The 24,131-nt window shown below is 43.4% G+C and overlaps 3 protein-coding genes and 1 non-coding gene across 7 annotated transcripts in view; 1 reads left to right on the top strand and 3 right to left on the bottom strand.

Annotated features, from left to right (window-relative positions):
• Window positions 1-4,818: 4,818 nt before the first annotated feature.
• On the top strand, window positions 4,819-4,890 carry trnac-gca. The gene has a single exon. It is a non-coding gene; the product is annotated as a tRNA-Cys (tRNA).
• Window positions 4,891-6,941: 2,051 nt separating this feature from the next.
• Window positions 6,942-11,962, bottom strand: LOC110486217 (ADP-ribosylation factor-like protein 5B). Of its 2 annotated transcripts, XM_021557649.2 has the most exons (6): window positions 11,528-11,961; window positions 10,695-10,755; window positions 10,438-10,585; window positions 9,857-9,940; window positions 7,969-8,120; window positions 6,942-7,826 (listed from the first exon to the last, which is right to left on the bottom strand). In XM_021557649.2, exons 1-6 carry the CDS (start codon window positions 11,571-11,573, stop codon window positions 7,778-7,780), a joined length of 540 nt encoding a protein of 179 aa, XP_021413324.1. In that variant the 5' UTR covers window positions 11,574-11,961; the 3' UTR covers window positions 6,942-7,777. The 2 variants fall into 2 exon arrangements, with proteins under 2 accessions (XP_021413324.1, XP_036796817.1); XM_036940922.1 differs by lacking the exon at window positions 9,857-9,940 and having other exon boundaries at window positions 11,528-11,962.
• Window positions 11,963-15,400: 3,438 nt separating this feature from the next.
• On the bottom strand, window positions 15,401-17,769 carry LOC118938069 (voltage-dependent L-type calcium channel subunit beta-1-like; the record flags this gene model as incomplete). Its single annotated transcript, XM_036939743.1, has 1 exon — window positions 15,401-17,769. A coding segment is annotated over one exon (645 nt), but the record flags the coding sequence as incomplete, so codon positions are not given.
• A 1,637-nt stretch (window positions 17,770-19,406) lies between these two features.
• Window positions 19,407-24,131, bottom strand: part of cacnb1 (calcium channel, voltage-dependent, beta 1 subunit) — a 29,895-nt gene continuing 25,170 nt past the window's right edge. For 2 of the 3 annotated variants that reach the window (XM_021557657.2, XM_021557651.2), the window contains exons 8-13: window positions 23,315-23,395; window positions 23,152-23,210; window positions 22,894-23,003; window positions 20,522-20,673; window positions 20,283-20,378; window positions 19,407-20,074 (exon numbers count right to left, since the gene is read on the bottom strand). In XM_021557657.2, coding sequence (XP_021413332.2) covers window positions 19,790-20,074; window positions 20,283-20,378; window positions 20,522-20,673; window positions 22,894-23,003; window positions 23,152-23,210; window positions 23,315-23,395 — 783 coding nt within the window. In that variant the 3' untranslated portion in view covers window positions 19,407-19,789. Of the gene's footprint in view, window positions 20,075-20,282; window positions 20,379-20,521; window positions 20,674-22,114; window positions 22,124-22,893; window positions 23,004-23,151; window positions 23,211-23,314; window positions 23,396-24,131 lie in introns of all 3 variants that reach the window. The other variant, XM_021557650.2, reaches the window with a different exon arrangement.

The following is a 24,131-nucleotide window of genomic DNA, read 5'->3' on the forward strand; positions in this document are numbered from 1 at the left end:
CACGAGTTAAGCGCACATAAATGGAGCTTAATTCCCTTTCAGTAGTTATCCCTCTACGTATATTCTGAGTTTGAGAATAGCATGCTATTCACCTGCTATTTGTTTTGGGTGGAGATCAAATAAATGGTGTGGTGAAAATCTGTCTACAAATGTCTGGATTCTGACCTTGACTTAATTCCCTAATAATGACACCATCTTTGCGCAGAAGGAAACCATGAATAAGGTCTAAAGAACCTAGCGGTTCCAAGTTGAAAAAGCATCTGCTTTATTTTTTCTGATAGACATACAGTAACACCATTCATCATGCACTGCAATTTACAACTTGATAAGAGCCGTTGGTAACAGCTAGGTAAATGAGTAATCCGTTTGGAGAAGGGAATTGTAAATATAAATAGATAAAGATGTATTTTTGCCTTATTATCGCGAGAGACAAATGTTGAGCCAGTCACATGGCAGCAAACTGAAGCATATCAACTTTCCCACAGTAAAGTTTATGAAATGCTGTGCCGTTATGCAGAATTTTAATTGTACAGCATTTTATTGTAACTTGCAGGGATGGGTACTCTCGAATGTCTTAATTATAGGCTAACCCTGTTTCCTATTTATATCATGTTAAATATTAGCCACCATCAGTATTGACCGTGAGTAGGCCTAATAACAACAATTTACTGTTAGTTCTCTTCAGTTGGTATAGCCTACATTATCATTCTATTTAATTACATTGTTTCGTTTACCCTCATCTTCTTCCTCTGTAAGCTCCGTCACGGCCATGTGGTTGTTGCTGAGGATCATTAGTAACAGCTGATAATATATATATTTTTAAATGACATGTAAGCTAATTCAATCGTTCTGGAGCTGAGCCCCGGCCAAGCCACAACAGTTTGAACCGGACGCATGGCGCAATACTTGGCCGTGTCATCACACAATTCCACGGTTAGTGCAGGCAATAGACGAGGGTATATTGTACACTATTCTCACTATTATAATTCTACGTACAATCATTTTCCAACATTACCATCGGTATAAGAACTGAATGTGCCAATTTTCTGAAGGGATCAAACCACCCTGTTCTTTCCTTCGTGTGTAAATGCTCTCCAAACCAGTTTTTTATTATTCATAAATACTTTTCTAACCCCTAAATAAGATCAAATCTAATCATGCTTCGTAAACAACAGGTGTAGACTAACAGTGAAATGCTTACTTAAGGGCACCTTCAAAACAATGCAGGATACGATCAACAAAAACAAATTATAATAGATAAAAAATTGTAACTTGGAATAAATACACAATGAGCAATGATAGCTTGGCTATGTACATTGTGTTATTTGGCTTGCAGGCCTCCCCCTTTTTCCTCCAAACATAACGATGGTCATTATGGCCAAACAGTTATATGTTTGTTTAATCAGACCACAGGACATTTCTCCAAAAGTACGATCTTCGTACTTCCCCATGTGCAGTTGCAAACCGTAGTCTGGCTTTTTTTATGGAGGTTTTGGAGCAGTGGCTTCTTCCTTGCTGAGCGGCTTTTCGGGTTATGTTGATATAGGACTCGTTTTACTGTGGATATAGATACTTTTGTACCTGTTTCCTCCAGCATCTTCACATGGTCCTTTGCTGTTGTTCTGGGATTGATTTGCACTTTTCGCACCAAAATACGTTCATCTCTAGGAGACAGAACACGTTTCCTTCCTGAGTGGTAAGACGGCTGCGTGGTCCCATGGTGTTTATACTTGCGTACTATTGTTTGTACAGATGAACGTGGTACCTTCAGGCGTTTGGAAATTGCTCCCAAGGATGAACCAGACCAGACCAGGTCTTGGCTGATTCCTTTTGATTTTCCCATGATGTCAAGCAAAGAGGCAGTGTGAGTTTGAAGGTAGGCCTTGAAATACATCCACAGGTACACCTCCAATTGACTCAAATTATGTCAATTAGCCTATCAGAAGCTTCTAAAGCCATGACATCATTTTATGGAATTTTCCAAGTTGTTTAAAAACACAGTCAACTTAGTGTATGTAAACTTCTGACCCACTGGAATCGTGATACACTGAATTATAAGTGAAATAATCTGTCTGTAAACAATTCTTGGAAAAATTACTTGTGTCATGCACAAAGTAGTTGTCATAACCAACTTGCCAAAACTATAGTTTGTAAACAAGAAATGTGTGGAGTGGTTGAAAAACGAGTTTTAATGACTCCAACCTAAGTGTATGTAAACTTCCGACTTTAACTGTATGTACAGGTGTAGTGTAGAGTACTGGTTGGCAGCCGGCTAGGGACAGTGTCTAAGGTTCAGGGCAGGGTACTGGGCGGAGGCCGGCTAGGGACAGTGTCTAAGGTTCAGGGCAGGGTACTGGGCGGAGGCCGGCTAGTGATAACTGTTTAACAGTCTGATAGCCTGGAGATAGAAGCTGTTTATCAGTCTCTCGGTCCCAGCTTTAATGCACCTGTACTGTCTTTGCCTTTTAGATGGTACTGGGGTGAACAGGCCGTGGTTCGGGTGGCTGAGATCCTCGATAATCTTCTTGGCCTTCCTGTGACACTGGGTGCGTGGGTACGAAGACCCGCAAGCAACTGCGGCCCCTCGTTCCGATTTTTTTGTTGCCCCCTCCCCCATCAAAGTTGCCCATCCCTGCCATAGACAAACAGAACCCTGGACAGGTTAATCGCCCTCGTCTCATTTACCCCTTATATATATATACAACAATAAGCGTTCGAGATTTGTTTTTAAAATGTTGTTACGTTACAATAACATTTTATTTGAAGCAATCCCTAATATATACAAGACAATCACAATATGATACACGATAGGCACCAAAAGTCAGCCCATATACTAACCCGGGGCATTTTCTTCTCACCCACATAGTACCTTGATTCAAGTATTTTACTCATCTTTGTTTCCTTATGACAATGTATAAGTAGTACCACAACCTGTCCAGTAGATGGGGCAATTTAATTATTGCCCACATACTGTAGACATGCTACTATTTGGCCATTTTTTGTGAGATAAAATATGGTTATTAATTTCAAGTTCTTTGGAAGACTAATCCAAATAATGACAGAAACCCAACTATTCCAAAAATGTTTCTTTCCCCATACCGCTCTCAAATCCGAAAGGAACAAATTTGGTTTCACTCCATCTCAGTGGTGGAAAAAGTACCCAATTGTCATACTTGAGTAAAAGTAAAGATACCTTCATAGAAAATGACTCAAGTAAAAGTGAAAGTCACCCAGTAAAACACTACTTGATTAAAAGTCTAAAAGTATTTGGTTGTAAAAATATACTTAAGTATCAAAAGTAAAAGTATAATAATTTCTAATTTCTTATATTAAGAAAACCAGATGGCGCCATTGTTTTTATTTGTATTTTTACAGATAGCCAGGGGTACACTTCAACACTTAGACATCATTACAAATTAGACATATGTGTGTGAATTGGACAATTCTCCTGTCCTGCTAAGCATTCAACATGTATCATTTTCTTTAGGAACGTAGTGAAGTAAAAGTGAAAGTTGTCAAAAATAGAAATAGTAAAGTAAAGTACAGATATCCCCAAAACTACTTAAGTAGTACTTTAAAGTATTTTTTACGTAAGTACTTTACACCACTGCTCCTTCTAGTGGAATAGTTGTGGTTATCCCTGACCAAGTTAAAGTAGTTACATAAGTATTCGGGGAACACACCGTGGACAATCTTAAGTACAAGACACAATTTAAAAGACAATAGCAATGGGAGCTCATAGTATCAGCTGGTAGTCTAAAACATGTTACCTGATCATAACTTTTACTGTAAAATGGTTAGGTTTATTACTGTCAGATATTGTTGCCGTCATACTATTAGGCCTATATTTATTATACATGGTATAACCCATAGGATTATTTTTCACTTAGAAACAAACTAGCTGTTAAAATGATACCCGTTCTTTCACATCCCTTGTTGAGGAAGTGTTTGAGACATACCTGATGGAAGGTCATTCATTGTATTGCAGGCCTATTGTATTGAAGTCAGAGTCGTTCTCTAGTCATTCACACGTTTTTATCACCACCAGATTTACTTTTGAAATTCTGAGGCACGCAATGTCCTTGTCGTGATGCAAATAAACCTCAATGTCATTTCAAGTGGCTGGGGTGTAAAATGGCCTGCAGAGCTGGGTTTTTTTCATTGTCTTCCCAACAGGCCTTTTTGCACGTTGTTTGGTTTCCGCGGTCACGATTTTAACAACACTCGGCACCCTTAATTGTCTCATCAAGGCGTACCCAATACACACCATAAACTGCTCATCGAAATGAACTTAAACTGGTCGAAATATGTCATGTGAGCTGTTGTTGTTGTCGTTTTATGGCAAATGCACGAATGAAATGCACGACAGGACTAGAGTTTTACTATCTGAGGTTTACAACGGTGACCAAACCCATATTTTTATCTAATGTGTTTAGGGTGCACGCATGTTCATAAAAAAAAATATATATATATATATATCACTGGGCATGCATGAGAACCGACTGATGTTGTTACTGACAAAAAGATACAAAGACACACTAACGTTATTTCCCCCCTTGATAGCCTATATAAAATATTGTGTGCTGAACAGTACTGACAGCACCCAGGAGACACTTGTATTTGGCTCCTCCTATTGGAGGAAACGAATGCACAGTATGCACTCTCCTAACAGACGAACACGTCTTGAAAAACGTCGATAAACATCAATATTTTTTCCCGAAAAAATGATACCTATATATCTACAAACTATAGTTATAATTAACATAATTGACATTATCCTTCGGATAATTCGTTTTTATTTTCGTAATGAATTGCAACGGGGGTATAGCTCAGTGGTAGAGCATTTGACTGCAGATCAAGAGGTCCCCGGTTCAAATCCGGATGCCCCCTATTTTGAAGACGCGAGCTAGTAAAGTGTAGTTGTTAGAAACAAGTCGGTATATAATATCACCCTTGGATTGCTGACGCTTTGTTTTGGCAATTCCAAACTGGGTGGTTTGAGCCCTGAATGCTGATTGGCTGACATATGTGGTATATTTAAGCAATAAGGCATGAGGGAGTCTGGTATATGGCCAATATACCATGGCCAATATACCACGGCTAAGGGCTGATCTTAGGCGCGACGTATGGCCATATACCACAAACCCCTGAGGTGCCTTATTGCTATATTAAACTGGTTACCAGCGTAATTAGAGCAGTAAAAATAAATGTTTTGTCATTCCCGTGGTATACGGTCTGATATACCATGGCTGTCAGCCAATCAGCATTCAGGGCTCAAACCACCCAGTTTATAATTAAGCAATAAGGCCCGAGGGGGTTTGGTATATGGCTAATATACCACGGCTAAAGGCTGTTCTTACGCAACACAGTGTCTGGACACAGCCCTTAGCTGTGGTATATTGGCCATATACCACAAACCCCTAAGGTGCCTTATTGCTATTATAAACTGCTTACAAACGTAATCAGAAATACATGTTTTGTCATACCTGTAGTATACGGTCTGATATACCACGGCTGTCAGCCAATCAGCATTCAGGGCTCGAACCACCCAGTTTATAACAGACTATATACAACTGGTATGACAAAACATTTATTTTCACTGTTCTAATTACGAGGGTAAAGTTTATAATAGCAATAAGGCACCTCGGCATCCCTACAAAATGTACATAGAAATGTGAGTTATAGACCTGTCATTTTTATTGAAAGCAAGTCTAAGAAGCCATACATCTGGACTATTTTATATGCTTCCTGTTCTTAAGTTTAGTTTTTTAGGCTTTTAAGTTCGGTTTTGTACAGAAGCTTCAAACAGCTGAAAATACAACATATTTGGTTATAAAAAATATATTTCACAATGGGTTGGATGGTACAGTGATTCTCTATACTATTCATTGCTTGTTTTAGCAAAGGAAAATGTTTCGCTCCATAATTATAAAGTATGCATTAAGGTGTATGTAATAGCATAAACAAATGTAGACATTAATAAATGCATTTCTATAGCTTCCAAAATATTTTTTACAAAGGTGGGGGAGTGCAAAGATGGAGGTTGCTTCAAAACAGCACCCCCTGTCAGTCATCTAGTGCAGTGGTTCCCAACCAGGGGTACTAAGCCTATCCACAGGGGTACTTGAGAATATTATTTTCATTAGCTGTAATAAAATATCCCAGAACTTTGCCATATACACAAAAAGCTTATTCCCTCACAAATTTATTTTCATCCCTGTTAGTGAGCATTCCTCCTTTGCCAAGATAATCCATCCACCTAGACAGGTGTGGCATATCAAGAAGCTGATTAAACAGCATGATCATTACACAGGTGCACCTTGTGCTGATGACAGTAAAAATCCACTCTAAAATGTGCAGTTTTATCCCAGGACACAATGCCACAGATGTCTCAAGTTGAGGGAGTGTGCAATTGACATGCAGGAATGTCCAACAGACCTGTTGCCAGAGAATTTAATGTTCATTTCTCTACCATAAGCCGCCTCCAACATAATTTTAGAGAATTCGGCAGTACACCCAACCAGCCTAACAACTGCAGACCACGAGTAACCACACCAGTCCAGGACCTCTACATCCGTCTTCTTCACCTGTGGGATCGTCTGAGAAAGGGGGGGGCAGGGGGTACTGAGGAGTATTTATTTAAAAAGCCCTTTTGTGGGGAAAAACTAATTCTTATTGACTGGGCCTGGCTCCCAAGTGGGTGGGCCTATGCCCTCCCATGGCTGCATCCCTGCGCAGTCATGTGAAATCCATAGAATAGGCCCTAATTTATTTATTTCAATTGACCGATTTCCTTCTATGAAGTGTAACTCAGTAAAAACTTTGAAATTGCTGCATGTTGCATTTATATTTCTGTTCAGTATATAAATCATTGGTTCAGACATTCCCAAATTATTCCATCTGTAATTCCCCTACTACAAAGAAGGCAGCCCAGTCACCAGTTTATCAATAATAACATTTATTTGTACAAAAAATATTTTGTACACCGTAAAATACTGTATATGTATACAAAAATACACATGATTAACCTGTTTTAAATCAGACAATACTTGTTTGTCATCTTGCTTTTTTAACAGAAATCATGATGCTATTTTTCACTGTCAAGCAAACAACCTTGTTCCTTCTTTGATATAAATACTTCCAAGTAATTTGTGCATTGATAGCTTAGAAGACTGAGCACCAGTCTGATCCCCATTCGGTCTGGCCTCTTAACATGTGTACTGTGGCTTTCTTCAAGTCAGAGGTACAAAACTGTATGTTAAAGAAATCCAATGCAACCTCTCATTCAATCTCTGTGGAGTTCATGAGGACAGCAGGCTTAAATACTTAGATAGGTCCCTATTCAGCTTATGTGGGACATACTGTGTCACCCTCATGGAATCAGGTCTGACAGGTAGGATTCTTATGTAAACATGGTGGGCATCTAGAACAGAGTCTCACACACTATAACACACACACCCATGCTAACGCAAATGCACAATGGCATACCCTGGCATGCCTAGTTGAGGTTCTGCCAGGTTCCTCCAGGCCTCCTCTATCGCGATGCAGATCTGGACCCTGGTCAGCCCTTGCAGACACAGTAAGTCCTGGGTAAGGCATGCGGGTGACAGGGCAGGTCTGGGGCCAGCCCTGGGGCTCAGAGGGGCAGCGTCACAACAGATAGTGGAGGTCCTGATCTGGGCACTGTGGCTTTAGCTGCAATGTCTATGAGGTTGTGTTTGTTGGGTCAAAGGATAGCTGTCCTGGTTCCAATTGGGATGAGCCCACAGAAGGAGTTCTAACTGGCCAGGACACGAGACCTCATCCAGTCCAGACTGGCAGGTAGTCTGGAAGAGAGGAGAAAGAGATGGAAATGGTTTTGAAAATTAAACTGTGTTTGAGTGACTTAAGGTTATTTATGATGGGAATGTTATAACACACACACACGGAGGAGGCCCAGGTGTGTCTGTAGTTATGCAGTGTACTCACCCCTCCCCTGTGAGGGCACAGCAGGCCTGTACATGCCAGGAGTGGGCTGTGATGGAGCTGAGGGTGAGGCACTGGGAGATCTCTGCCACTGTCATAGAGTCCTTCATGTCCTGCTTGTTGGCCAGAACTAGAATCGCAGCATTCTGTAGGTCCTAAACACCAGTCAGAAGACAGGAGAGATGGGCAGGGTTAGATTCTGTAGGTACAACACACCAGTCAGAATGGACAGGAAAGAAGAGAGAGAGGCACAGCTCTCTCTTGTTTTTATATCCAACATATTTACACGTCTGAGCGTTTCCTGTGGTAATCTACAGAATGTCACCGCGGTGACATCTCAGATAATAGAAAAAAGCAGCGACAGCGGAACAGAAACTGAGCAGCTCAGCAGTCAATGCACTGATTCACACAGAGGAAATGTTGAAACAAACCATGGTTTTGCGATCAGTTTGTTTGCTCTGTAGTGGTGATACGAGTCATCTTGAAAGCATGAACACAGCTCACGAGTCAACAAGTTAAAGCTACAATGTGTCACTTTTTGGGCAACCTGATCAAATTCAAATAGAAACGCGAGTTACAGATCTGCAATTCTCATTGAAAGCAAGTCTAAGAAGCGAATTTATACACCAGCGTCAAAAGGCTGAAAATACAATATTTTTTGTTATCAAAAATAGATTTCACAGCGGTTTGGATGGTACAACAATGTTCTACACTATACACTGCTTGTTCAATCACATCACTGAAATTAGGTGAACTATTGGAATTTTAGCAAACAGGAAATGGCGGAGTGATTTATGCATATTGCACCTTTAAAAAACACTCTACAACAAAGTTTTCTTAGTGTCCAACAAGTTTCTCTGCCATTAACCTTGTTCTGAACACCTCCAAAACAAAGGTCATGTGGTCAGGTAAGAAGAATGCTCCTCTCCCAAAATGTGTGATTACTATCTCTGAGGGTTTAGAGCTTGAGGTCACCTCATACAAGTACTTGGGAGTATGGCTAGATGGTACACAGTCCTTCTCTCGGCACATATCAAAGCTGCAGGCTGAGGTTAAATCTAGACTTGGTTTCCTTTATCGTAATCGCTCCTCTTTCACCACAGCTGCCAAACTAACACTGATTCAGAGGACCATACTACCCATGCTATATTATGGAGACATCATTTATAGAGCGGCTAGATGTTCTTCACCATTCGGTCATCAGATTTGCCATCAATGCTCTTTATAGGACACATCACTGCACTCTATACTCCTCTGTAAACTGGTCATCTCTGTATACCCGTCGCAAGACCCACTGGTTGATGCTTATTTATAAAACCCTCTTAGGCCACACCCCACCTATCTGAGATATCTACTGCAGCCCTCATCCTCCACATTAAACACCCGTTCTGCCAGTCACATTCTGTTAAAGGTCCCCAAAGCACACACATCCCTGGGTCGCTCGTCTTTTCAGTTCGCTGCAGCTAGGGACTGGAACGAGCTGCAATAAACACTCAAACCGGACCGTTTTATCTCCATCTCTTCATTCAAAGACTCAATCATGGACACTCTTACTGACAGTTGTGACTGCTTTGTGTGATGTATTGTTGTCTCTACCTTCTTGCCCTTTGTGCTGTTGTCTGTGCCCAATAATATTTGTACCATGTTTTGTGCTGCTACCATGCTGTGTCTTCATGGGTTGCTGCCATGCTATGTTGTTGTCTTAGGTCTCTCTTTATGTAGTGATATATCTCTCTTGTTGTGATGTGTGTTTTGTCCTATACTATTATTATTTGTAAATATATATATATTTTTTTAAATCTTGCATTTGAAACTGGTCTTCAGAAAAAATATATTTAAACAGTAAGGTTGAGCTGACCCCCCCCCCCCAAAAAAAACAGGTGGTTGTTACCTCATGTTCAAGCATGCGGTGAAGTTCATCTTTGTTCAGAGTTAGGCGCTCACGGTCTGTGCTGTCCACAACCAGAATAACAATCTAAAGAGAGACAAAACAACTGAATACCCAGGCCAAAGGGGACCAACTTACTCACTTATCTGTACCCCAGGCTCCGAGTGCTCTCATCTCATCAACGTTTAACATGGCTTCAGTAACAGTCTAGTGTGTTAGAGGAATACTCAGGACAGCAGACTGATATGGTTAGTTCTGTAACAGATGATGTAATAGTGTCCCCATGCCTTATCAATGACAACAACAATCAGCTGCCGGTTAAAGTGTAATAACTCAGTGTTGGCCTGATCGTTGGACTGCTGAAAAACATCTCGTCTCCAGATGTAGCTATTCAGACAGTCTCGGAGGGAAAGGGGGAAGTTAAAGCTAAAAGTGTTTAGGCATTAGCACCTTCATCAGGGTTCTATTTCTACTCCAGCTGTAACTGGCCAGAAACTCAACACACACACACACACACACACACACACATGTACACACTTTCCTTCCATAGACTTTCTGCGGCACAAACACCAACAGATCCGTACCTCTGTGTTGCAGTAGTAGGAGTTCCAGCTGGCTCTCAGGCTTTCCTGGCCTCCGACGTCCCACACCAGGAAGCGGGTCTTGCGTACAGAGATCTCCTCTACGTTACTGCCAATGGTGGGGGAGGTGTGGACCGCCTCTTTGGTAAGGCTGAGGGGAACAGAGTGATTGTTATGACTAAGTGGTTATACATATCATTTGCATACATGTTTGACTTTTGTGATCATGAATTATACCCATCTATTTTGAGATCACTCACAATTGGTAGAGGATAGTGGTCTTCCCAGCATTGTCCAGGCCCACTATGATCACTTTGTGCTCTGTGAGAGAAGGAATGAGGAAAGTCATTTACACAACCGACACACAGATTGCCACTCACAGATCTGTGACCCTAAAGCTAATCAATCATCACCATGACAACACATCAGACTGATGGACTCTCTTTGAAGGGTCTAGCTATGGATTCAAATACCAGATATGAAAAATATGGGCAGACATTCTTTATTATCCAAAGGGGTCAAAACCTCGCTGTGTTTGTTTGCAGTGTTACTATTAGGGTAAAACAAGGACCATTTGACCCTGATAGTCAACCCCAGCGACCTCTACCGTCATCTCATCAACGAGGTAAGCAGTACTGATTGACAAAATGTTATTGGTTGCATAAAATTACTGCAATTCACTACCGCTACATAGAAAACAAGAGAATTACACGGGACACGTGTGCAGAACGTCGACACAGTGAACAGAACATGCAGTACGGACTAGCTCATGTCCCACAGAAATTAACCGGTTATTGGAAGGTGCCCGGTGTAGTTATGAATTTAGCTGGCTCGGCTAATTGAAGCACACCGACTTAGGCTATGTCGAAATTGTCCATTTTTAGAAACCGTCACGTTATTGAAAATCACGTCTAACAGCTTTTCTTGCGTTTTCTCATAATTTACACCCAGTCCATAACAACACCGTGCTACAAAGCAGCTAACGTTAGTAAACCAAGCAAGCAGAAATGATCAGGCACTGAGTGGAGATTACTTAAGAGCAACAATAACAGCAGTAAGTTAGCTAAATGTATCCAGGCAGACAAATGATTACCTCTGTCTCCGAAGACAGTCATCAGCTTGGTAAAAAGTAGTCCCATATCCACCGGTGATGAGAATGAAAGCAACTCAAAGAAGTATGAAAATATTTCCAACAAGAGCAAATCAGAAAAGCCGTTAACGTTAGCTGGCTAGCTAACACAATAGGCACCCCACAATTCGAGCTAACGTTAGCTAGCTAAATTACTGTACTGATAACTAACCCTGTGCTGTGCTTCGTTACTTTTAATCCCAGCTACCTGGAAAACATTAGGTAGCACAGTCTAGAAAATTATTATTTTTACGTTCATCGACACAAACAAAACTAGATATGTGCCCATGTGTTGTCTATCGATACCAAATTGATTCTGAGATCAAAACAGGCATTGCATTCTTTTACTTCGCTAGCTAGATTTTTGGGGGGTGACTGGAGCGAGTCACGGAAAAAGGCGGGGCAAAGGAATGCCTCAGCTAAAAGAGGGCGTGGCCACGCTGCTGTAGCAAAACATGACGCAAATATGACGAATGAGGACAACGCAAAACGCATGGACACGGAAGTGCTCTATAGTTCCTCAAGCGTCATTCCAACAGGGGAATTCTACATGTTTATTAATAGTGACCAAAAGTGAAACAATGACGGTGACACTTACCTGGAATGTCCTTTCTATTCCTGTGATCGAGATGGTGTTTATCATAATCTTCAGGGCATGACTTTTCCCAATTAACCTCACCCATGAGCACACACTGGGTTAATCAACGTTGTTTCCACGTCATTTAAATGAAATTACATTAAACCAACTTGGAATAGACGTTGAATTGATGTCTGTGCCCAGTGGGCAGGGTCACTAGCTGAGCCCCTTCAATCACATGAATATCCATCAATTGTTTTAAAAATGGCACTCTGCACTAATATCTTAGTCGCCCGTAAAGTACTGTGTACTTTGATCAAGCCTCATTTCAGGGGGATTTACAGGTGATATTTATTGATAGCATCAAAAAGTAAAGCCATGACTGTGACACTCCCCTGGAATTCCCTTTTTATTCCTGTGAATTAGAATGTGTTTGAATAAACTTCAGGGCTTGACTTTCCCAAGTTAAAATGTTCTCTCAACACTGGTCAATAGCACAATAGAAAAATCTATATACAGTGTGTACAAATGGAGTAAGGAGTAAGGCAAAAAAAATAGGTCACAGTAGCGAAGTAATTACTATTGAGCAAATTAACACTAGAGTGATAGATGTGCAGATGATGATGTGCAAGTAGAAATACTGGTGTGCAAAAGAGCAAAAAAAGTAAATTAAAACAATATGGGGATGAGGTAGGTAGTTGGATGGGCTATTTACAGATGGGCTATGTACAGCTGCAGCGATCGGTAAGCTGCTCAGATAACTGATGCTTAAAGTTAGTGACGAGGATATGTCTCCAACTTCAGCGATTTTTGCAATTTGTTCCAGTCATTAGCAGCAGAGAACTGGAAGGAAAGGCGGCAGTAACGGATGGCACTGTGATAGACTGCATCCAGTTTGCTGAGTAGAGTGTTGGAGGCTATTTTGTAAATGACATCGCCAAAGTCGAGGATCAGTAGGATAGTCAGTTTTACGAGGGTATGTTTGGCAGCATGAGTGAAGGAGGCTTTGTTGCGAAATAGGAAGCCGATTCTAGATTTAATTTTGGATTGGAGATGCATAATATGAGCCTGGAAGGAGAGTTTACAGCCAGACACCTAGGTATTTGTAGTTGTCAGAACCGTCCAGAGTAGTTGTCAGAACCGTCCAGAGTAGTGATGCTAGTCGGGCAGGCGGGAGCGGGCAGTGATCGTTTGAAGAGCATGCATTTAGTTTTACTTGCATTTAAGAGCAATTGGAGGCCACGAAAGGAGTGTTGTATGGCATTGAAGCTCGTTTGGAGGTTTATTAACACAGTGACTTTGGGTCATGATGTGGGCATGAGGGAAAGCCTGAAAAACTATGCAACATATGATCTCAGATTCAGGAAGAGGGACCACCACACCCAAACTTCTAGATATTTAGTTAACTACTTCCTCCTATAGAACATTATATGGTTCTAACTTCCTTTTAAAATGTCTAGAATTCAAAAATATATATATAGTTTCCTCCACAGTGTATGCATGACAGTCCAGGGCATGCCACGCTGAGTCCTGCGGCTGTTGTGTTTTCAACCAGAGATGAGTCAAAAACCACAAGTTCTTAAGAAGCTTTCTTTTTTTTTCCTTCGTAAGCAAAACAGAAACCATATTTTAAGCCACAGTTTATGTAACAGAAGGTGAACTACAGCAAGCTATCATACGTATTGTTATGCCATGCACCGGATGAGGTTTTCTGTTATTTGACAACGGCTTCAATCATCAATATACTTAAATTACTGTATGGTTTTGGGTTGCATTGCAAGAACTGAGTGATTGTTTAAATTAAAGTATAGCTAATTTAAATGGCAAACTAATGTATTCAGTCATACAGCCCTCTAGGTGTGGAGGATGTGCAAGTGTGTGTCCCTGATAATCATCAGTGATTATCAGCCCCCTCTGCTGTTTCGTGGACTTCAGGAAACAGCAAATGGAGCACCGCCCTATCCACATCGATGGGACAGCAGTGGAAAGTTTTAACTTCCTCTGCGTACACATCACAGACAAGTTGAAATGGTCCACCCACACAGACAATGTGGTGAAGAAGGTGCAACAGTGCCTCTTCAACGTCAGGAGGCTGAAGAAATGTGGCTTGCCACCTAAAACCCTGACAAACTTTTACAGATGCACAATTGAGAGCATCCTGTCGGGCTGTATGTTACGTGCCTCCTAACGGAGGGAGGTGCAGGAATCAGGAGCAGGAGAGCAAAAAATCCCAGTGGCGAAATAGTTTAATGAGCAGTCCCAACTCAACTACAACATGGAACAGAAAACACGCCCAAACGAGGTTGCCACTCACACAGGGAAATGAAGCGCTACACATGGAGGAGAAACCTCTACTCCTAAACACAAGAGCAAACGGCACAACTGCCTTGCGAAAAGAAACCCTGTGGTGCAGACACGCACCCCTCAATAACGTAACACCAGAAAACAATCCCGCACAAAGACTAGCAGGCAGCGGAGGTAAATATACCCACCGAAATCAACTAATAAGACACAGGTGTAAACAATACAGACAGACACAAACAAAAAGGAAAAATGGATCGGTGGCAGCCTAGTAGGCCGGCGACGACGACCGACGAGCACCACCCGAACAGGGATGTATCACCGGATGGTAAGGCAAGTGCACCGCCCTCAACCACAAGGCTCTCCAGAGGGTTGTGCGGTCTGCACAACACATCACCGGGGGCAAACTACCTGCCCTCCAGGATACCTACAGCACCCGATGTCACAGGAAGGCCAAAAAGATCATCAAAGACAACAACCACCCGACCCACTGCCTGTTCACCCCGCTACCTGGGACCGAGAGACTGAAAAGGCCATCAGACTGTTAAACAGCCATCACTAGCACAGAGAGGCTACTGCCTACATAGACTCAAATCATTGGCCACTTTAATAAATGGATCACTAGTCACTTTAATAATGCCACTTTAATGATGTTTACATATCTTACATTACTCATCTCATATGTATATACTGTATCTTATACCATCTATTGCATCTTGCCTATGTCGCTCGGTCATCCATATATTTATATGTACATATTCTTATTCTATCCCTTTAGATTTGTGTGTATTAGGTAGTTGTTGTGGAATTGTTAGATTACTTTTTAGATATTGCTGCACTGTCGGAACTACAAGCACAAGCATTTCGCTACACTTGCATTAACCTCTGCTAAACATGTGTATGTGACCAATAAAATTTGATTTGATCAAAGGAGTGACACAATGAAATTCCCAAGCCTCTTTTTTTTTCCTGATGAAAATTTTAATTAAAATACGAATTTATCCACAGATTAAAAATGAAAGGCAGAAAAAGCTAAATGTAGCTACAATCAGGCACCAATTATAAATGTTCTTCCATCTTTTTAACAATTGCAATAACGCAACAATAAACATTATTTACGAATCATTATTTAATATTTATTTATTTGACTGAAGAAAGGGGTGGGCAGAAGGAGCCCACCAAAAACATTTGTGGATCCTCCATTTAGTTAACTGAGTTGAAGACCATGTTGTGTACCTATCCCCACCACCCTTTACACTCTTCTCACTAGGGCTAAATAACTGAAGACCTTGTAAAATACAAATGTCCACAGGAAAAACGACACTAAAGTCAGTCAGAAATCAAGAAGAGAAGTGGATGGCATCTGACATTCAGACATGCTAGCTGTTTGGTTGAACATTTGGGGTGATTTACCACGCAAAACAACTCGTATATAACTGTTAGTGTGCCCTACAACAAGTAAACGACACAAAGCTGGTGCAGAGAAAACAAGATGGTGGTGGACATCGTGCTGGAGCAACAGGGTTGGCTACAGTGCAGGGTAGTAAAGCCAAGAAGACACATACAGTAGAGACACACAGATATGAAAACAGCGAGTGTGACAAGAGTTAAGACATCCATCCCACCATGACAATGGTGGGCGTGGCTTGGCGAAACATTCCGGCACTTGTGATTGGAGTTTTCTTGAAGTAAAGTCTGACGGTGTGAGAGACTATTAGGTAAGATATTTCATTCACGCGACGACTACTGTAGTGCGGCTTATGAACTGTACCACATTCGAAAAGACAAATGTATACTACACGAGCGAAACTATCACCCACAGACAGACAGTATCCCTAAAATAGCAGATGTGGAAAACCAGACCAGACAAATACAGTTCTATTTAAATGCTATGGCTGAAGCCGGTTAGGGAAGAAGAAGTAGTATCTTTGGGGTGTTTCCTTTTATTCTTAACATTAAGGTAAGCGTCAAAACGAATAAACCAATTATCTCAATAAACTATTCTAAAGACATTTATGGCAACTTTTCCATCCAGATAGCTTTTAAGGTCTGGGTGATGAGGAATCGGAGGAGAGGGACTCAAAAAGCTTAGGATCCATCCTGAAAGTGTCTGAATCCGGAAGCTGAGCCTCTGAAGCTGTGGGGATAGAGACCCTGATGCTCTGTACTGTACATGGGACATTCAACCCTGTTTAAGATGACAGAGGACAGACACGACAGACTACAGCTCTATCAGCCTTCACATTCTACACTACAGAGATTGAGCCATACAGATCACAATCATAAATTCACAATCATAATGATAACTGTCCTCGTGCTGTCAGTTCAGTAGGATTCCATGGTATTCATGCAGTAGTATTAACAAAAGAAACTAAAAAGAGACCAACCAAACTGCTTTTTTTTCTCAAAACGTAAATAAATTGAATATAGCTAAAATAATTGGATGAGGTGTATGGCATCTGGCAGTTGTTTTCTTCTTTACAGCGTACTCAACTATGAGAAAAGTACCTCTTTAATAAGGGTTGTAAACAGATTAATTAATGGGCTTCTGATTGGCATGGCCCCCAAACCCACCCTCCTCTCCCCGCTGACCCCCTAGCCCTAACCGTGAAACCCCTTTCCTCCCTACCTCCCTCCCCCAGTCTGTCCATCAGCCTCCTAGCCCATGTGTTGTGGTGTGTGTTCAGCGGATGTACACGTCCCTCCCCCAGTCCTCCTGGTTCTTGTTGCGGCCCATGTTCGCCCCGGTGTCCCCGGGTTCCTGGCAGTACCTCTCCCTTAGCTTGGCCCGGCTGTGTTGCTCAGGCTGGGTGTGGGAGGGCATGGGAGGGTGGTTGAGGTTCTCCTGATCCGGCTCGGCCCCCTCGTCTTCCCAGGAGGCCTGGCGGCCGTGGTGCTGGGCCAGGTGGAGGCGGCTGCCCCCGCCCCCTACCCCGCGGTACATCTCAGACTCCTCGTAGGGGTCGGTCTCAATGTCCATGCAAGAGTCCCCTGCTTCAGTGTAGGCCGAGTCCCGACTGCCCTGCGTCTCCGAGTCAAAGGTGTCCTGCCGGGACAGGCCCCTCCCACCCCCTCCCCGTAGCTGGCCCCGCGAGGAGTGCAGGTAGGTCTGCTGCTTCTGCTGCTGGTGCTGCTGCTGTTGCTGCTTCCCTCCCTGGTCACTCTGGTAGTCATGGAGACTGCCGCTGCCACCGCACTCCGAACGAGGCCCTTCCCGCTTCTGTTCTCCGTGCACCAGGTACGGCCCCTGCAGCGAGCCACGCCCACACCACACCACACGCCATGCAGAGACACAGTGAGACAGACAGAACAAGGCCCAGGCAGTGGGTTAGTCAATAGGGTTAGGACAGGTTAGGGTGCAGTTAGATAAAAAACAGGATATCAGTAATGTCAGACAGTCAGTTCACAATGCAACAAAAATAGAGGTTCACAGTATAACAATAAATGTATTTATGCGGTACTTAATGCACACGGCTATTGCATTGTTATTGCATTGAAATCATTACTTGGTCAAAGTGACATTATTTGTTGTATTTAATACATGCACGCAGACTCTTTTCCATAGACTACAGAAATGTGTTCATTCATCACCTGTAAGAGAAACAGCCATGCAGTCATTAGGCAAGCAAAACACCATGATCAGCTCCTGGCTGCAGAACCAACAGTGCCCTCATCTGGCTGATATTTCACAGCAGCTAAAATGATGTTTCAACTAATTGTGATATCTCTTTTTCATTCACAAGCATGTTCCTCATCCTAAGTAGTAAGTATTACATTCTGTTTAAACTCAGCACAATTAACAAGACACTTTTTAGAGTTGGGTCAAGCCAACATTTGGCTGATCCTTGCTAATGACTTTTGAATAGGCCGAGCTTAAAGTCACACCCATTGACAGTAAAATAATAACTGAACAAAATCTCCTCCGTCTGAACGAATTCTAATGAATCTATACAGCCGCCATTGTCTTATGTCAGATCGCGTTACTCGTACGCTACGCTCGGCCCTCCACCTATACAGATCAGTGCAGGCGGAATCGACGCGAGGCAATGTACAGCCAGCCGCACCATATCAAATACGACCTATTGTATCAGAGCAAGCACTGTTCATAATAGTGCATTTCTGTCTAACGGAACACGATGCAAACAATTCTGTGGGTATAACTCATTGATATATGGAAGCAGCTTGGACACTTTTACAAGGTCTTGGACTATGACAGTCATGAGTCATGCTGTATGTATTTGGCTGAAGCCAGTGGCTGATTGTAGATGAGACCCAGATGATCATTTTTCTGCTGGTTAGAGTTTCCTGTGTGAAATAATGAAATAGGACATTCCTATTAGTCATGGCCCACATCACTTCACACACGCGCGCGCTCACACATATGCACGCTCACACGCACACAGCCCATCCCTGCCACGCCACACAAATCAGAAAACTAGAAATGATGCCACAACAACAAGGCACACATTGGCCAAGCGGCCGAGATGACTCGCTCCTTTTCAGGGACGGTGCCATGGAAACACGGAGAAGGGAAGTAAACTGGACACCGTTTCCCCGACGATAAAGGAGTGCTGAAGAAAGGAGGTCAGGCAGGGAGCCCCGAGGTTGGGTAAGGGGCACACAATTTTCTCTACTAATTACAGTAAACAGGGAATAGGCAGCAGACCAGAGACAGAGGTACTTCACTGACTGATGGATGGATGATGGAGGATTTTCACTTCTTCCAATAACTGCCCCCGTCAATTCATTTCACAACTTCAATGTGACTGTGTGTGTGTTATTCTCACTGAAAACCCAGTGCTGGTGTGGTCTGGATCCAGTGTCCTGCCCATATAAACTCTCCTTTGCTAATTTTGCTGTGTGTGTTGCTCTAAGATACTGTGTCATTTGCAGAGAGGTTTTCTTGAAGAGGACGAAGCTCTCTGTTTGTCCTCTCGGTGTTTGTGTGTGGGTGTTTTCTAAAGCAGAAGGATTTTTACAGTAATGTGTGGGGCCTATATTGTTCCGAGTACTCTGATGTGTGTGTGTGTTTGTAAGTGTGTGTGTGAGAATATGAATGTCTGTGTAAGTGTGTGTATGTGCTATTGAGTTGGATCCAGTGTGATGGACCCAGAATACTCTCCAGTAAACAGCCTCCTCCCTCTCTCCATGTACGTGGTGTTTCTCTACACAGTATTATGAATGAGAACGGGGTCTAAACATAATGTGATTAGGTTCTTTCCTTCTTTCAGGTCAAGGGGAGGGATGGAGAGAGGGAGGATGGGGGGGAGGTATATCTGGAGTGCAGGCAGCCGGGTTTGGAAGGGGTGTTGCTCCCCCTGAGCCCCCCCCCCCCCCACAGCTGGCCTTTAGAGGGCATGCTCGGCCACCTTCCCGTGCTCGGCCCCGGGGCCATCCAGGCCGGGCCAGAACTCCAGGTTGCGGCGCAGGGAGGTGAGCACCTGTACCTGCAGGTTGGAGACGGGCTCTGGGGAGGCGGCCAGGGCGGCCGTGGCCATTGTGCGGTTGAGGAGGGGGTTGGGGGGGTTACTGCTGGGGGGGTGCGTGGCCTTCCAGTAGGCCTCCAGGTAGTCAGCCAGATGCTCACAGGCGTCCTCCAGCTGGTTCTCATCCAGGATGATGTCAAACAGCTCCTACATACAACACAGAGGGACATGATGTTAGTGTCTCACCTTTCAACTTCAGAGATTCAGCCAACTACCTAAAAGGGCATTCATTTCAATGTTAAGCCAATGCCATTGTTCAGACTGGTCATTGTGAATTAATTTGTTCAGGGCAAACAGCATGTAAGAAGATGTGCCTTTCGGGCCACAGAATCCAGGGTCACAGACAGACACTCACAGGGGGGCACTGGGCCAGCTTGTCTGCTGCCACCATCTGCACGTTCAGGTGTTTGGCCTGGGACTTCCCCCGGGATTTAATGAGCCTCTGGAGGACCTGAAGGGAAACAGGCAACAACATACCGCTGGTCACTGACAGAGATGTCACATCTACAGACATTTCAGTCACATACATGCCATTTCAGTAGGACGTGATAGAGGAAGTCAATCGACCACAAAGTCATTCCGCTCAGAGGGTACCTTCGGTGAGGCTATTTTGATGTAGACGATGATAGGAGCCAGGGAGGTCTTAGCCAGCTGAGAGGGGTGGTTAATGGTGTCTGCGTCTAGGGCAACCAGCTGCAGGGTGCGGGCCAGCTCAAAGATACGCTCAATTTCACTCTGCACCTCCGCTATGTGGTAGAGAACAACATGGAAATGCAATAAGTAACAGGTTGTAGTAGGTGTCTGAACACACAGAGTATACAACTTGAATTGGTGGTCAAATCCCAATTCTGTCCACATTTAAATCCCTTCTGGAGTATACAGGAGATCAGTGTGACTATTGCCACTTTGCTAACTCATATTTCACACACTTACCATTTAAAAAAACAAAAAAAACAGGATACACACAAGCACATGCAAACGTGGCATGTTAACACTGCATCATGCATGTCAACATTTTGGCAAAAGGTTTGGTGCATGTGAAACAGAACCCATCGTACTAGATGGTCCATTTTACACACCGCTAAATGGAACATTGGGGGCATTCTCACTCTGTTGCCACATTCCAACGAGCAGTGACTGATGTTTTGCACTGGTGAATGTGATCTCTGACACAGGTTTTTATATCGACTCACAGTCGGGACGGAAGGAGGCGTGTGAGAATGAGACGCCTCTGGCAGCACTTGATGCACTGTTCTGAACACATCGATGAATACAATAATCGCAAAGTGATGAAATGTAACTACATTCGCTGTTAGAGCCATCAGGCATTGCAAACGTATTAGTCTGTTTGGATGTTCCGGCTTTGCACACACTCGTTCTCCTTTTGGGTACGTATGGGAGGGAAGGGGGGGGGGGGGTTGTTCCAGCCACAATGACATAACAGGGGACAGGTAATCCGCAGGGGGCCTGCGGGCTGCAGACGGTCTCCCTGCGAAGGGCTGAGGTAGAAAGGGAATTAAACCTGCAGGCGGAAGGCAGCGACCAGAGGCAGCGACAGAGAGATAAAGGAAATGAACTTTACCTAAAATGATGAAAACCTAACAACCTGTCCTAGTTTCTATTAACCTGCAAATGTCCTCTATTTACATGGCATCTCTGTGAAGAATGTGTTTCCCTGTATCAGAGATTGGTAGTAAACGATGTACGGTATATAAACTCATGAATATATGAACGTCTAATTGTGTATGCGTACAGGCTCCTTGTAAGTAAAGTGTTATTACATGTTGCTTTACAGTAGGATGGAGGGGGGAGTATCAGTTTCCCCTGTACACTCATCCCTGACTACAGTTGTCCCCCCCAGCCCCCCCTATCACATTTCCCCTGAACCTCAGACAGACAGACAGGCAGACAGCAGGCAGATGCTCAGCTGAGCAGCCTAGAGCTACCAGAGCCAACCAGCCAACTCATTCGGCTGTGTAATTAGTCTACTCTTTCCAAGCCTTAGTTCAAGTTGTTTTATTACTGCAAGCAACAGGCTTTCACAAACATGTGTGAGGAACAGACAGGCAGACAGATGCATGAGGGATGAGTGTATGAGGGGATGAGGAGAGTAGTGAGAGACAGACAGGGGAGGAGGTCAGAGGGGAAAAAAGCTCTCGGTTGGGGTGGGGTCGAGAGCATACGTACCCAGCACGTCTGAGAGACGTAGAGCGAGTGGAGGGAAGGAGAGTGGTGGGAGAGAGGGACAGGTGGGTGGAGGGTAGGAAAAGACAGGATGGAGAAAGAGAAGAGGCCAGGTCAGAGAGGGACAATGAGTTATAAAGCTAGAAGGCTGACAGCCCTTTCAGGGTTGTCAGGCCACACTGCCCCTCTCTGCTCAGCTAGCCTCTCCTCTAGAGGAGCCTTCCTGTTCTGTGCTTAGCCCTACTCACTGATATTGAAGACGATCCACGCCAAATGGAGTGGATTGATGACCTTCTAAGTAAAAACATTTGTGGAATTCAATTCCATTTCAATTCAATGGTTGAATGGGCGACTAGGAGGCTCCCTACTGCATGTTGTCAATAGATGCTAACATCCAATCAACCAATATTCCCTGACCTTTTGCTGACCAGGTAGCTATTACCAACAGAAACAACACTTTTAAATATCTCTCTCCCAATACTCGGAGACAGGTAAACACCAGTCTTTGTCCAAGTACAAACTGGCATTTCATTTAGAATCGGGCAGGTCATCAGCAGGATCAAATACTTACACAAGGTAATATGGATATATGACAACACTGATAGTGAAAGGTAACAACACAATAGCCCAACGGATGATAAGAAACATGAACTAACAAAGATTTTTGACAGGTATCAAGTGGGTGTGTGTAGGAAAGGCACAGAGCCAGTCCTGGCGCTTATTGCGATCAATGGTTTTCTTTTAGGTACACAGATGACTTGCCCTACAAGGTCCTGTCTTACCCAGGCTGGAGCGGGTGCTGGAGCGCTCGATGATGGTGTGTTTACTGGGGTTGTTGAGGACCGAGCGCTTGGCAAGGGAGATGTCTGCTGTCACCCGGGTGATGGATATCCTGGAAGAAACATTATCAACCAATCAGGGCTGAGAACTGGAAACGTCTTAAAGCAGGTTAAACTAAATAACTAAGTTGAAGACATTTTCAACCTTTGCTAAATATAGTAAATATTTCAGTCAGGTTCTCTGGCTGGCCTGAAACTCACCTGCCCTCAAATTTGTGCTTGAGAAAGTCAAAGAGAGCCTTTTGCATCATGTCAGTCACCTGGTGGGAGACGAGGAGAAGAAGAACAACCGAGGAGTGGGGATATGACCGGTATAATAAACCATGAAGAACGTTGGGGAGATTGAGCTACACAGTAGCCTTACCTCGTAGCCCTTCAGTGACGGCCCCACTAGAATGATGGGTCTCATGGAGGGGACCACGTCGTAAGGGGGGACATGCTCCATCTGAGCCAGGCAGGAGAGCACCAAGAGTGGGGTGAGACACTATAACCTCTGTGTCTGAACACAGACATGCACGCGAACAGAGCTCACGCATACTCTGAGACGCACAATCTACAGCCACTTTGTACGCACACGTCCGGAGCTACACAATCTACTGCCACAGAAACACACACACACACACACACACACATAAATCAACATTATGTCAACACCAATTCTTCCTCTCTCTGTACAGTAGACTACAGTCAGAATGATATGTAATGCATTTCAGCATTTCAGACAGAGGCCATTTATTATCTTGGAGAGGGTAAAAGACTAAGCCCAACATTTTTCACAGAAAGCACTCATTTTCCATTTCTCAGTCTGCTCTCCCAGTCATAGCAAATTAAATAAACCATAATCAAATTGGATCAGAATGAGCTACGGAGAGTGGTAAAGGGCCATTATTTATATATATATAGAAAAAATCTCAGGAGCTTTCGTGCAGCCAAAGGCTCATGTGACTGCAGTTCCAGTCGAAGATAACACTCTCTCTCCTACTCTCTCGTAGTATGTATCTGTGTGTGGTGGACCCCTCTTGCTTTATAGAAAGAAGCCAGATAGACACTGAGCCAAATGGGTTTTTAGGCCCAGAGAAAAATGGACAACAAGCACACACACTAAACCTACAAAAAGATACCCCTCATTTTGAACCAACATACAGAGAACGTATTTCAGACACTTACTCAAACACTCAAAT

This window comes from Oncorhynchus mykiss, chromosome 13 (genome assembly GCF_013265735.2).
Source record: "Oncorhynchus mykiss isolate Arlee chromosome 13, USDA_OmykA_1.1, whole genome shotgun sequence".
NCBI lineage: Eukaryota > Metazoa > Chordata > Actinopteri > Salmoniformes > Salmonidae > Oncorhynchus > Oncorhynchus mykiss.

Bases quoted from the DNA above. Each gene is read 5' to 3' on its own strand.
- LOC110486217 (XM_021557649.2), bottom strand. From the start codon at position 11,573: ATGGGACTACTTTTTACCAAGCTGATGACTGTCTTCGGAGACAGAG. The intron at 10,756-11,527 runs GTAATCATTTGT...CTTCTCTCACAG, and splicing joins GACTGTCTTCGGAGACAGAG to AGCACAAAGTGATCATAGTG. The intron at 9,941-10,437 runs GTACGGATCTGT...GTCTCTCTTTAG, and splicing joins CCTACTACTGCAACACAGAG to ATTGTTATTCTGGTTGTGGA.